The sequence below is a fragment of the Gopherus flavomarginatus genome, chromosome 8 (genome assembly GCF_025201925.1).
Source record: "Gopherus flavomarginatus isolate rGopFla2 chromosome 8, rGopFla2.mat.asm, whole genome shotgun sequence".
Lineage (NCBI taxonomy): Eukaryota > Metazoa > Chordata > Testudines > Testudinidae > Gopherus > Gopherus flavomarginatus.
Genome location: NC_066624.1, coordinates 110682463 through 110695101, shown reverse-complemented (window position 1 = coordinate 110695101; position 12639 = coordinate 110682463). Strand labels below are relative to the sequence as shown.

Here is a 12639-nt window from a genome sequence, read left to right as displayed (position 1 = left end):
GTGATAGGACCCCGAGATATACGACAGATGACAAATTGTTATCTAGCTTCTCCTGTCTAACGGTTGCTGTTCCTCATCCTTGCCTCTCAAGGAATCCATGTGAATTATTCTTTTCCTTCAATTGAATGTGCTTGGGTGATTTATTTTAACATGTTTATTGGTTAAAGCTCCCTTGTGTGTGAAATCATCTACAGTAATTTCCATCAAGCGAAGCTACGACAACGTGTACTGGGGAAAACAGCTGATGGAATGGCAGGCTGCTCTGCCTCTAAACTCATCCTCTAGCCTTGTAGGGGGTCTAGCCGATACTTCTAGAGCTAAGAGCAGACAGAACTTTACTGATCCCCACTACCCTTCCTTTTCTAGGAACATCAGCTGTGCCGACATAGCATCTGGAAAACCAGAGACTTGAACCTGCATTCAACCTGATTGAAACCAGAGACTTGAAAAGCGAAATTGACTAGCAGGAGGAGAGCTGTTAAAGAGAAGACCCTGAGCACTGACGGATCAAGTAAGATGACCTTTCTCCAGCATGACAGTTCGAATGTAATTATTTGGACAAATCATTTTCATGACTTAATATAACGCCTTGAAGCTTTCCAGCAAGGTTAATTGGATTCCTCAGTTCAAAACCTATCTGCTCTTAACCAACTTTTAATATGCTGAGATCCAGTTTTGTAAATTCAAACTAATGAAGTGATTAGTTGACAGCTATCTGGTATGCTACAATTACCATGGCATTTAGACCTCAGGCAGAAGATATTTAATGCAAATCAGAGTCAATGTCTCTGTCCATTTGTCCTTTTTTTCTGATTATTTGATCAATGTGCCATATGAATCTTTAGCTTGTGCAGTCCATGGTCCTATAGTAAATAAATGCAGTCTGACTACAAAGGCAGAGAGATTGGTTCAGACGGCTAACCATGCGAAGTCCAAAGGCCTTGCCCTCCCATTCCATCCTTAATTTTTTTCCAAATAGGTTTAATGCTGGTGAAAGGTGCTGGATTTATAGCCCTGGAGGGTGGCTTTCTGTATTTATCCACAGAATGGATACAGCACAAGCAGCAGTAATGTGAGCTCCCTCTCTGCACTGCCATGTCAAAATGCCGCTTTTGTAATGAAAGCGCAGTTCAATCTGGATGCAAGTTTGGACTTTTTTTTTTAAGTGACTTGTTCAAGCACTGTCTGGGTATCTGGTTTTATCATCCCATATGGTTGTGTTCCAGGCTGGGGTCCCCCCTAGCCCCACTCTTTTTTTGATAGATGCACAATTAGCCATGGAGAGATTCCCCGAAGTGCTGTATGGAGCACAAGAAGCTGAGCAGAACTGAGGAGGAATTCTACAAAACAACAGGACACGTGCTAATCATCTCTCTCCTGCTGGTCAATGATGTTTAAAAGAAAACAGACTGGAGGCGTCAGGCTGGATGCTCCAGTCAATCCCGGTGACCTGAGAATTACGTGTGATCCTAGATTGTTCCATGCCCAGCATGTAATTACATGTCATCTGCCTGAGCTAAGACTTGGATTTTTGCAGGCTGCTGGTCTCCTATCTTGCTCTACGGCCATTCAGTCTTTGACCTTACTGCTGAGGATAACATAGCTGGCAATTTTTGACTGGTTTGGTGATTTGGGCACCTCTACTGGCTGTTGGAGCCAGTTCATTCATTTCATTTCATGTAAACTAAACAGCCACTGAGTGGCAAACAGCAGCTGTTTCCAATCGATGGTCTTACCAATGAGCTAAAGTTGAAGGGCTTTATATCCCATTCCCCTGAGCTACACAGCCCTCTCTGTCAAAAATCATACTCTGAAAGGAGTCAAGTCATCTAGTGATGCAGCATTAGCCTGCAAGACATAAATATTTCAGCTTCACAACTATAAGTGCCGAGCAAAACTCAAGCTCTATTTCATACCACTGTGTTTCCCTGACAGATCTATCAGACAAGCTTATGAGAAATTGAAGTGCAGATAGTGGGAAATCACAAGTATGACTGAGTTGCTTGACTTCACCACATAATCCAAAGCTCACACTAACTTGTGTTTTATACAGAGGCATGAGATACCACATTTAAATACCTTTAAAAAGGGAATCCGTGGCTCGTCTCTTTCAGACAAACAAGACAACACGGTTATAAGAAGCTATAATCAACCCTGGTATATTTCCACTGAAGCCATTGGGCCAAGTGGAATTGCTCTTGGTTACACCAACGTAATTGAAATCAGAATCAAGCCCTATGATATTGTACCAACTTACACTAAGGCTGAATTTGACCCAATAGCTAGACAGGTTGCAGATTGATGGTGTCAAAAAGAACCAGGCACTGAAACATTGAACTTAATCATTGGTGAGACTTTAAAAATACAGTTAGTGAGTATCAGATTTCTGTTGAAATTAGAGAGAGATCCCTATGAACAATTACACTCCATGCCCAAGCATACCAAACCAATCCCTCATTACTAATGCCATCGCATTAGCAGTGCGGCTGTCAAGTCTCCCTATTACGGAGCATGGTAAATAGATCAAAAGGCCCTGGGTAGATTTATTCAATGTGACGCAGCACTTACCAAAGTAGTCATCAGAGGGTGGATTCTCCATGTCGTACAGCATCTTCTTGGTCAGATGTTCCAGCTCATCCTCGGGTCTGAACAGAGGAGCGTTTGATGCCGAGCCAGAGGCAGGATACCCACTCTGCAGAAGGGAAGACACACGCTGTGTGTGAAGTTTCAAATCAGCATTAAAATGTCCACCCAATGCTGCACATGCCCGATGTAAGACAGAAAGGTAAAGAAAATTCACCCTATTGGCTGTTTGGCTTTCAAGCTCACTCGTGAGTCTTATTTTTCTTCTCCTGGGACCAAGTGGGTTTGGACAAATAAACATTCCATTTAATGAAATGAAAATAGATGCCCCAAAACTCTGAACAATTTCCATCAGAATGAGATGAGTAGGTATAACTAGAAGGGATGGATGTACCCAGTAGTTAGATAGCCTAGCAGACCTTTGGAAAGATTTCAAGAAAGAAAGAAAGGGGGAATTATGCTAATAAGAGAGGAGTCAGAGGTTTTAGAATTGTTTTCCTAGGGACGTGTTGGAAGGCCTGTTGGCTTGAACCACTTAAAACTAGACTGGACACAGTACCAGAGACGATGCCAGAGGGAACAGTCTTGCATGGTTGAAGGGATAAACTAGGAGATCTAGTCTCCAAGAGCTAGATATATTTTCTCTTTAGTATGGCTTTCACAGAGCCAAGTCCTGATCAAAGGAAGTTTTGCTATTCATAAGAAGGGCACCAGCAACTGACTCACGGATTTTAGTACTAGAGATGCAAACATTTTAACGTGTGCTTTAGAAATGAGACCTCTTGGCCTTCATGGGTTAAGAGCTGGTGTGCAGTAGCTGCAATGTTTTCCAGTGAGTTGTCTTAAGAAAACAACAGAAATATGGAGACATCTTGAGAAACAGAGAAGTACTCTAGTGCATCAATGTATCCTGGGAGGATCTTAAAAGCAGTTAAGTATGGTGTGTGTCATTCAGCACAAGGGTCATTACAGAATTAAAAGATGCTGAGATAAGATTTCCAGGCATGTACTATTTTCTTGAATAACCTGTATGCAAGAATGAACTTGTTTATGGAATAAAGTATGGTAGTTAAAGTCAGGGTGACTTATTTGGTTAATTGCTGCTTTCATCTAGGATTTCATTTCAGATCCATACCTTAGAATCATTACTCTAGAGGCACAAATGCCTTTTCCTATACCTTATACCCATTTAAATTTGGATCAAATGGTTATGTTGCTGGAGAACATCATATTGGTCACCCTGGTGATAAACATTTAACTTACAGAGACTAGAAAAAAAAACATACAACTGACACGATGAATCTTTCGAACCACTTGTTGTCAACCAAGTACAACAGCACCCTCAATGGCCTGTCTAAACACACAAACTCTTGCTTTACAGGCACGCGGGAAATTCTGAATTTGACATCAGTCAGGTGGAGGAGTTCTTGGAATTGTATTCTGGATAACATCTCCGTTAGCCTCATTCTACTGAGATGCTATACTCCAAATCTGAGAGAGATAAGAACTCAGAAAAGCGCCACTGATCTTTTAGTTTTACCACTGATGACTGTTCTCAGTCTTGAAAAAAAAGAAGCCAAATTTACAAGTTTGATCCCTCTATGTTCAAATCAGGTGTATCAATTTTTCCATTAGAAATACGTCCTGTGCTTTAGTACACCATGCCACTACAGCAGACTGAAAGTCTGTTTCCAAAAAGTAACCTATTAGGCCTCTAGCTGCATCCAGGAGTTGAGAAATTCAGTTGTGTAACATGAATAAATCAATTCCTATTGGCAGTCTCACAAACAGACAAGGAGTCACTAGGTAGGGTACATTCTGCCATCAGCTTCACCTGCTCCCATGTTCTGAAAATGCGGGGAGATCCTCCAGGACTTTCCCTGCTCCCTACAATCTCCCCAGTAAATGTCACTGCCTAAATTGGATATTTTCTTCTGTTAAGCAAGTGAGATACCATTGGAATGAATGTTTGAAACAATCTTCTCAGACATTACTAATGGATGATGCAGGTTGACCTTCCTGTTCTATATCAGGACTACAGATGCTGGAAGACACTTCATCAGTCCCATTTCCCTCCCCCTCCCCAGCAAAAAATCAAATTTTTCACTACATATTTATTTTCATGAGATAATTTGTGTCTGTCAATGTATTTTGGTTTTTATTTAAAAACTCCCACAAACCCTGGAAACTGATTTTTTTAGTTGTCAACAACCAAAATTGGTTCCGGGTGTATTGACCAAATTTCCCCAACTCCAGGGAAAACTGTCAATCTGGGGGGAAAAAAAGTTAATTATTTTGGAGAGAATAAAACACAAATTTGACCAGTTCTAATCAGGAGCTATTTCCCCTGTTATAGCTCCATTCAATATCACGATCCCATTTTTCTTGAAAAGTCTGGGTTTGATCTTTCAATGCTGCTGAGAATTAATGCTTTTCAGTGTACATGTTTGAAATAGCTTCTCAGCTCCCTCTGCCTGACGGTGACCCCTTTTAAGGATGTATTATTTAAAAACTGGGCCTTCTCTTTATGATAACTGATGATTATGAACTCTCAATGCCTAGTTGAAAGGATGTCAGTGACTCTTTAACAGTTGTGTACTTTATCCAGAACGTTAGTTAGTCATTGAAGGTAAAGATGTCTTAACAAACAGTCAAAACCCAAGAGTTTTAAACAGTTTGGCTAAACATCCCTTCATTCTCAAACGCTCACTTTTCCTTCCCCTGCGATATCATCATTTCAGGCATGTAAAGAGACTTCCAGGGTAGATAAGTCCCGAATTCCTAATATAAAAACAAGCACGGGGATGGGGAGAAGAAAACCAACCAATAAAAGCAACCTAAAGACGTGAAGAGGGCCACTGGCCCAAGCAGCTACATTATATTCTCCTTTGCAGGTCACCTTTAATTCAAATGATGTAGGATTCCTGCTGAGACCTTCACCTGATAAGGCTCTGAGGTTACTGGCAGAACTGAAAGTGAGGTCCCCGCTGCCATCCACTTCCAACAACAAAAACCTTCTGATATCCAAACCCGGTTGCACTTAGGGCATCAGATCTTGGCCCGTGAAGTGTGAACCACTGACCCTAGAATAACACTCACTCCTGACAAAGGGCCAGTATAAGTTCTATCTAAGGGCTTATGAAGGACTATTCTACCGGTTCTCTGTCCAAGGGAGAACATTGCCCCTAAGTGAGACACCACTCAGCGGGACTGTCAATGGAGTAAAGATACTCACATGAGCAAGAGTTTTAGAACAGGCACTTGACCCAGAAGCCAATGGTCAATATTTTAATGACGTTTGTTTTGAAGTCTGGTAATTAGAAATAATACACAACATACCCCTATAAAAGGCTTATTAATAAAACAATTAGAACTGCCAAATTTTAAAGCATTTAATCTAGGTAGAACTGCCCCTCCCCCCACCAGCATTCTCTCTCTTTCCTAAGAGCAGATCATGCATTTTGCTTGAACACATATTTGAATACAATGAGCATAGCTGAGGATTTATTAGCTCTGGAAATCGATCAGGCAACCAAACCTCTTAACACATTATTCCATCAATTGCGGGTGTTCTTGTTTCCGTGCTGAAAAGAAGAACGACCACACAATAGTTAGTTAGTTTTTATTTAGCTCCCCGGGGCTTTTTGTGTAGACAAGACGGTGAAGTTTCTGAGAGGCTGATGGCTTCCTTTTCAATACATTGCTTCTTCAAGACGCCTAAAAGCCCCACTCACAATGAGGGCCCCACTCCACCAGGCACTGTACATACACAGATTAGGAGACAGCTGCCCCGCTGAAGGCCTTACAGTGTAAATAGACAGGATGGAGAAAGCATCGATAACTGCCCTTGTTTTACGGATAGGGAATTAAGGTAAAAAGACTCAATGACACAACCAGGGAGTCTATGGCAGAGGTAGGAATTGACCCCAGCCCTTGTGAGTTGCAGACTAGGTCTACACTGCGCCGATGAGTGTGTGAATCACAGGACACACTGAAGAGTTGCAATCTAACGGCCTGGTGTGGACACTGCTGGGTGCAAACTAAAAGGAACCTTGTTTGCATTAACATAGTCCTGCTTGAAAGAGGACTAAGCTAACGCAATTCACACCCTCATAGTCCGCACTGGGGCGTGGTGTAGACAAGCCCAGTGCCTCCCCTCAAACCTATCTTTCCTCTTTTCTCTTCTTTCCTCCTTTTCCTCTTTCTGTGGCAGAACGCTAACAAGTCACTTCACATCGCCTTGCAGCCCGGCTGCTGGGAACCCATGCTAAGGATCTCCACAGGCTGAAGGAGATTCTCTTTCTTGTGCTGCACAGTGCACAAAATGGTCATCAGGTGCACGCAGTGCCTCCAAGTCCCTGCTGCATGTCAGTTGCAGGAAGCCGGTGGGAGCTGGGCCCTGACGGACTCAGTGGCCAGGGTGCGGAAGTTCGTGGCCTCTGCTATGCAGGAGGGTAGACTAGATGTCCCTTCTGGCCTTAGAATCTATGACCTCCCCCGGCCCCCCCAGCATTGGCTTCTCTGATCTCCACACCTCCAGATCAACTCCTCTGAGAGCAGGGCCTTTCAGACCTAAGAAACAGGGACAGGGTTTGCCTCAAGAGGAACACACTGAACTGCCACAGGTTCAAGATTGTCCACGTTTGTCAGACTTCGGAGGCAGACACTCATCACGCTGCCTTTTACCTGCAATACTCTGCCCAAACAATACATTTCTGCATCAGCCAGCCACAGTCCTCAGACACCGTCCAGTGAAATAATCAACAACCAATGCTGATGATCATGCGCGGTGGCGTTATTCATTTATTTTTCCTACAGACACTGCATATGAATGTCCAACGTTTAACAAGAGCTAAGCAGAACCTTTCCCCACATTGCAATGCTCAGTGCATGATATCCAGGAAAGCATGTTTCATGCCTATAGTCAAGGCCGGTCTATTTGGTGGGAAAGGGGAAAAGAAATATATGATGCATCCACAGTCTGATCTGAAGGGTCTGTTTCAGCAGAACTATCTCCTTCCTCCTGGCTTGATGGGTCAGAGCTAAAAAAGTATATGTATAAAGAGAGAGAGAGAGAGAGAGAGGTCTGTAGTCACTGCAGAATTGCAGTGTAGGAATCTTGGTCCCCACGGCTTCACTTGTTTCATCAACCCCAATCACAACAAAGATTAGAAAACTGACCAATGAAAATGGAAAAGAGCCTTCCCCTGGAGAAGGCTAAGCACCCTTATAGACCTCAATACTGTCACTTTAACTCAAATGGTAGAGGACTATGCTTCAACAGCAGGAGGATCTGAGTTCTGTCCTTGCTGCTCCTGGAAAGTACCAAGTGGTGTTGGTGAGTAGCACAGCGAGAACTGTTGTGATGGTCCTACACTGCTAAGCATTCACATACACACAAGTATATACATTCTCCGAAGCTCTCGGTTAACTCAACACAGTGGAAAACGCCAGCATTCCAAGGGTTAAGTTTTAACTGGTCTCTCACTCTGGAGTAGAAAATATCTTTATGCTATAAACAAAAGGAAGTGACTAACATCTGTGCCACCCTCAATGTGCTGCAACAAAATCTGGACCATCTTCCTCACTAAAGTTCAGTTCCTAAAAAGCCAGGTCAAGAGGAGCAATTGTGTGGAATCACTCTGCAATTAATTGGTACCGTAAATCAAGATTTCATTTCAATAGTTAGCTTCAGCTTTTCTTTGATTTTCTTTGGCACTCAAGACCTCAACGAGAAGCATCTGTCTTGGATATACCAGCTACACAGTGCAGGGTACTTTGGATTTAGTCAAGTTCCTTATCCAACACCCTCCATCCTCCTACTCAAAGTTCCACCCGAATGGGTAAAAAAATACCATGCAAAATCAGCAGACATCCAAAAATTATGTGCTAATGAATACTCCATCATTCAGGGTACACTGTACATGTTCATTTTTCTTGTTCCTTTGCAAATGATGTATAAGAGGTTCCTTCTCTCAGAGAGAAAATAACTTCAATTACGTGTTCTCAGCTAAACAAACATGGAAATTATCTTCTTTTCAAAAGGTAGAATTAGCCCAATTTGGAACTGAAAGGCTGCCAGAAACATCTCGCACTGATATTTACTTTCCCTTTCATTTTTTCCTTCTTGTTCAGCTGCATAAAGTTTTCAGCTCCTTCTACTCCACAGACACACACACACAGCACTTTCGGACCACATAAATCATCACCAGTTAGATCAACAATTGACTACACTAACAAGGCCTTTTTATACAGTGGTATGTGTACTCCTCTTGAGCGCTTCCTAGTAGTTGAGTGTGGTATTGCAGTCCTTTTCTCACCCCAAAGCCCTCTGTAGGCTGCCAGCCGACACTGATGGTCTTCCATGGCTTGGCCTTCTAGTTAAATCACAAAGTCCAACTGAATCCCTTCTGAGGTAGTAAAGAGACCAGTAAACCATCAGTCCCATGGCAATTGCTAGGGTCTTCAGCCCTGGCTCTGGGCCCTTTAAATTCAGTCCTTTGTTCAGGCTCTCAAATAAGCACTGTCTCCTTCTTGGGAGTTATGCAACTGTGGCTGGGAGTGGAACCCAGGTGCTCCCACTACTTCAGGGACCCTATAAACAGACCCCACTACTCAACCCAGGTTCCTATAAACAGCAGCTACTCACTACTCTATTTCAGTTAGTTGCTGCTTCTTTCCTGGGCCTCTTCCCATCTGGCCCCTTTTAGCTTCACCCTTATCTCAGGGTCAAAGTTCTTAGGGCCTCTCTCTTCAGTCAAACACAGCTCAAGTAAATGCAGTCAGAAACAAACTCTGGTTATCTCTCAAGCTCCTGTGACCAGAGCGAGGCACCCTTCCCTGCCCCTCTGGTCCCAGCCAGGAAAAGACCTGCTAAGGCCCTGCAGGTCTGTTTATCTGAGCATACTGGACTCTGATTAGCTGCTTCTGTGAAGCCCTGCTAGGCAAGCTTGGAGGATCCACTTTCTCTGCTCCTTTCCTAGGAGGACTGTGGGGCCTCCTGAAGCAGAAAAGGCCAGGTACACCCTGTCACAGGGCTGGTCCACACTACGGGGGGAAATCGATCTTAGATACGCAACTTCAGCTACGTGAATAACGTAGCTGAAGTCGAATATCTAAGATCGGATTACTCACCCGTCCTCACCACGCGGGATCGATGTTCGCGGCTCCCCCTGTCGATTCCGGAACTCCGTTGGGGTTGATGGAGTTCCGGAATCGATATAAGCGCGCTCGGGGATCGATATATCGCGTCTAGATGAGACGCGATATATCGATCCCCGAGCAATCGATTTTAACCCGCCGATACGGCGGGTAGTCTGGACGTAGCCACAGTGTGCCAAAGCCAATCCATTATGACTGAGAGTACTGGTCATCGAAACCAGCTGCAGACTTTCAAGCAAGATGATGCAGTGAGATGACACATCCCTCAAGAGGAGAGTTCCTCAAGAAAAAGGGATACGAAATGGAAACCAACTGACCCTTCCTTCAGACAAGACTAATTGGAAAAAAAAAATGTTCTAGTTCATCTGTTGAAATGTTACAATTGCACAAGCACAGGCAGATTCTTCCAGGTGGACTTGTCTCGAGGCTGTGACAAGTCACTAGGATGTAAGAACTCCTGGGTTTATTCTTGACACACAAGTAATTCAAGTGAGGAGTCTTTAGAAACTATCTGGATGAAGAATGGGTAGAAACATAGGAAGAGCCACATCAGATGCAGCCAGCTGTTTGTCTAATCTACTAGCTTCTCTCCAGCAATAATGGAATAATTTACCCACAGGGAAAATTTCCTCTTGACCTACAATTGTTAGATGTTGGCTCATGAAGTGTGAGAGTTATCTCCATGACAAAACTTATGTTTTTTTGTTTTAATCCTTAGTATTATAATTCTGGATGTTCTTGATATCCATACACATTTCCAGTCCTTTTCCCAATCCTGATAAGCTCTTGGCCTCAATGATTTCTTGTGGAAGTAGTTCCACAGCCTAATCAAAAGAAGGCTGAGGGGAAATATGATTGCTCTTTATAAATATATCAGAGGGATAAATATCAGGGAAGGAGAGGAATTATTTAAGCTTAGTACCAAAGTGGACACAAACTGGACACTAGGAAGTTTTGACTTGAAATTAGACAAAGGTTCCTAACCATTAGAGGAGTGAAGTTCTGGAACAGCCTTCCAAGGGGAGTAGTGGGGGAAAAAGACATATCTGGCTTCAAGACTAAGCTTGATAAGTTTATGGAGGGGATGGTATGATGGAATAGCCTAATTTTGGCAATTAATTGATCTTTGATAATTAGTAGGTAAATATGCCCACTGGCCTGTGATGGAATGTTAGATGGGGTGGGATCTGAGTTACTATGGAGAATTCTTTCCTGGGTGTTGGCTGGTGAGTCTTTCCCAAATGCTCGGGGTTTAACTGATCGCCATACTTGGGGTCGGGAAGGAATCTTCCTCCAGGGCAGATTGGCAGAGGCCCTGGAGGTTTTTTGCCTTCCTCTGCAGCATGGGGCATGGGTCACTTGCTGGAGGATTCTCTGCACCTTGAGGTCTTTAAACCATGATTTGAGGACTTCAGTAACTCAGACCTAGGTTAGGGGTTTGTTACAGGAGTGGGTGGGTGAGATTCTGTGGCCTGCGTTGTGCAGAAGGTCAGACTAGATGATCATAATGGTCTCTTCTGACCTTAAAGTCTATGAGTTCTATCATGATGCTAATTGAATACTGTATGAAATACACATTTCCTTTTATTACTTTTAAATGTGTCACCTTTCAATTTTATCAGATGTGCCCTTATTTGTGTGGCATGACCTAGGGGCATGGCTCAGCAAGGAGGGCATTCTGGTCAAGATTTTCAAAAATCGAAGCCTTAAAGTTATGCTCCTAAATTAAGTGATCTCAGATCAGTAATGAGCTGTTGGGAATTCAAAACTTTTGAAAATTAGGTCACTTACTTAGGTGTCTAAATAAGGACTTCAGAGTCTTAGATAGGCTCATAGTTTTGAAGAAAAAAAAAACCCAAAAAACAAAAACTTGACCCCCATGTTTAGGGGTCAATGGAAGTTTTGCTATTGCATTCAATGGGATCAGTAATTGGTACTTTAACTTCCCTCCAAAATGGGTTCGGTAACATTGCACGGATACTGGGGTGTTAATGAATTAATCCCTGTAAAGCACTATTGGAGATCCTAGGGCTAAGCGTTCTAGTAATCTTCAAAAATGCTAATAAATGAGCACGACTATTTGGTCCTTGAATTCCGTGTGTTCCATAACATTCAAACAGACTAAATAAGTTCTCACTAGCCCTCATGTTTGTGCTGATGTTTTGCATCAGGAAGAGTCAGATTGTTTCTGCTGAATGATATAAAGGCTGGATAATATTTATACTTATCACCTGCTCTGCACAACGGATGTGACTGTGCTACATGATAGCTTCCACAGATATGGTGGAGGAGGTAATATATTTATGGGCCCAAATTCTGCTGGAGAGAGAGACAAGCTTACGAGCTTACACAGAGCTCTCCTTCAGGTCCAATTTATGACATTCAAGGATATTGACTATGCTTTTTAGGACCAATGTTGGTTGTTCCTAATAAAACCAAATACCAAGAACCAAAAGCCTTTTGCAATAGTAATGTGGCTTTGTTCTCTTGGGAATTATTGCCAGTTTAAGCTGCACTCCTGTAAGGCTCAATATAAATGCTGCATTTGGCTTCTGACTTACTTTTCTTACTCCATGTATGTACAGTAGGTAGAACAATGGGGCCCTGATCTTGGCTGGAGCTTCTAGGCACTACCATCATACAAATAAACCCATAATACTAATACATCACTGACGCCTTCTGTTATGGGTTTAAAGTGCTTGTTCTACTCTGTAAAAATGGAGGTTCCATTTTGATTGTCTCATTGGTTTCCTGACTGATTGAGGTGAATTTTATTCTGTTCTAACTTCCTCCCCTGCAAACTTCTCTGGGCTCTGAGAGTCAAGCTGGGTTCTTGTCTTCTCTCAGCATCCCTAGTAATAAAGATTCTCCAGGCTAAATGATGATGGCTTGTGA

The 12639-nt window shown here is 42.9% G+C and overlaps 1 protein-coding gene across 14 annotated transcripts in view; it reads right to left on the bottom strand.

The window, feature by feature from the left end:
- Positions 1-12639, bottom strand: part of LPP (LIM domain containing preferred translocation partner in lipoma) — a 443967-nt gene that overhangs the window by 96245 nt on the left and 335083 nt on the right. For all 14 annotated transcript variants that reach the window (XM_050964799.1, XM_050964800.1, XM_050964802.1 and 11 more), the window contains one exon: positions 2569-2692. In XM_050964799.1, the coding sequence (XP_050820756.1) occupies positions 2569-2692 (124 nt within the window). The remainder of the gene's footprint in view (positions 1-2568; positions 2693-12639) is intronic.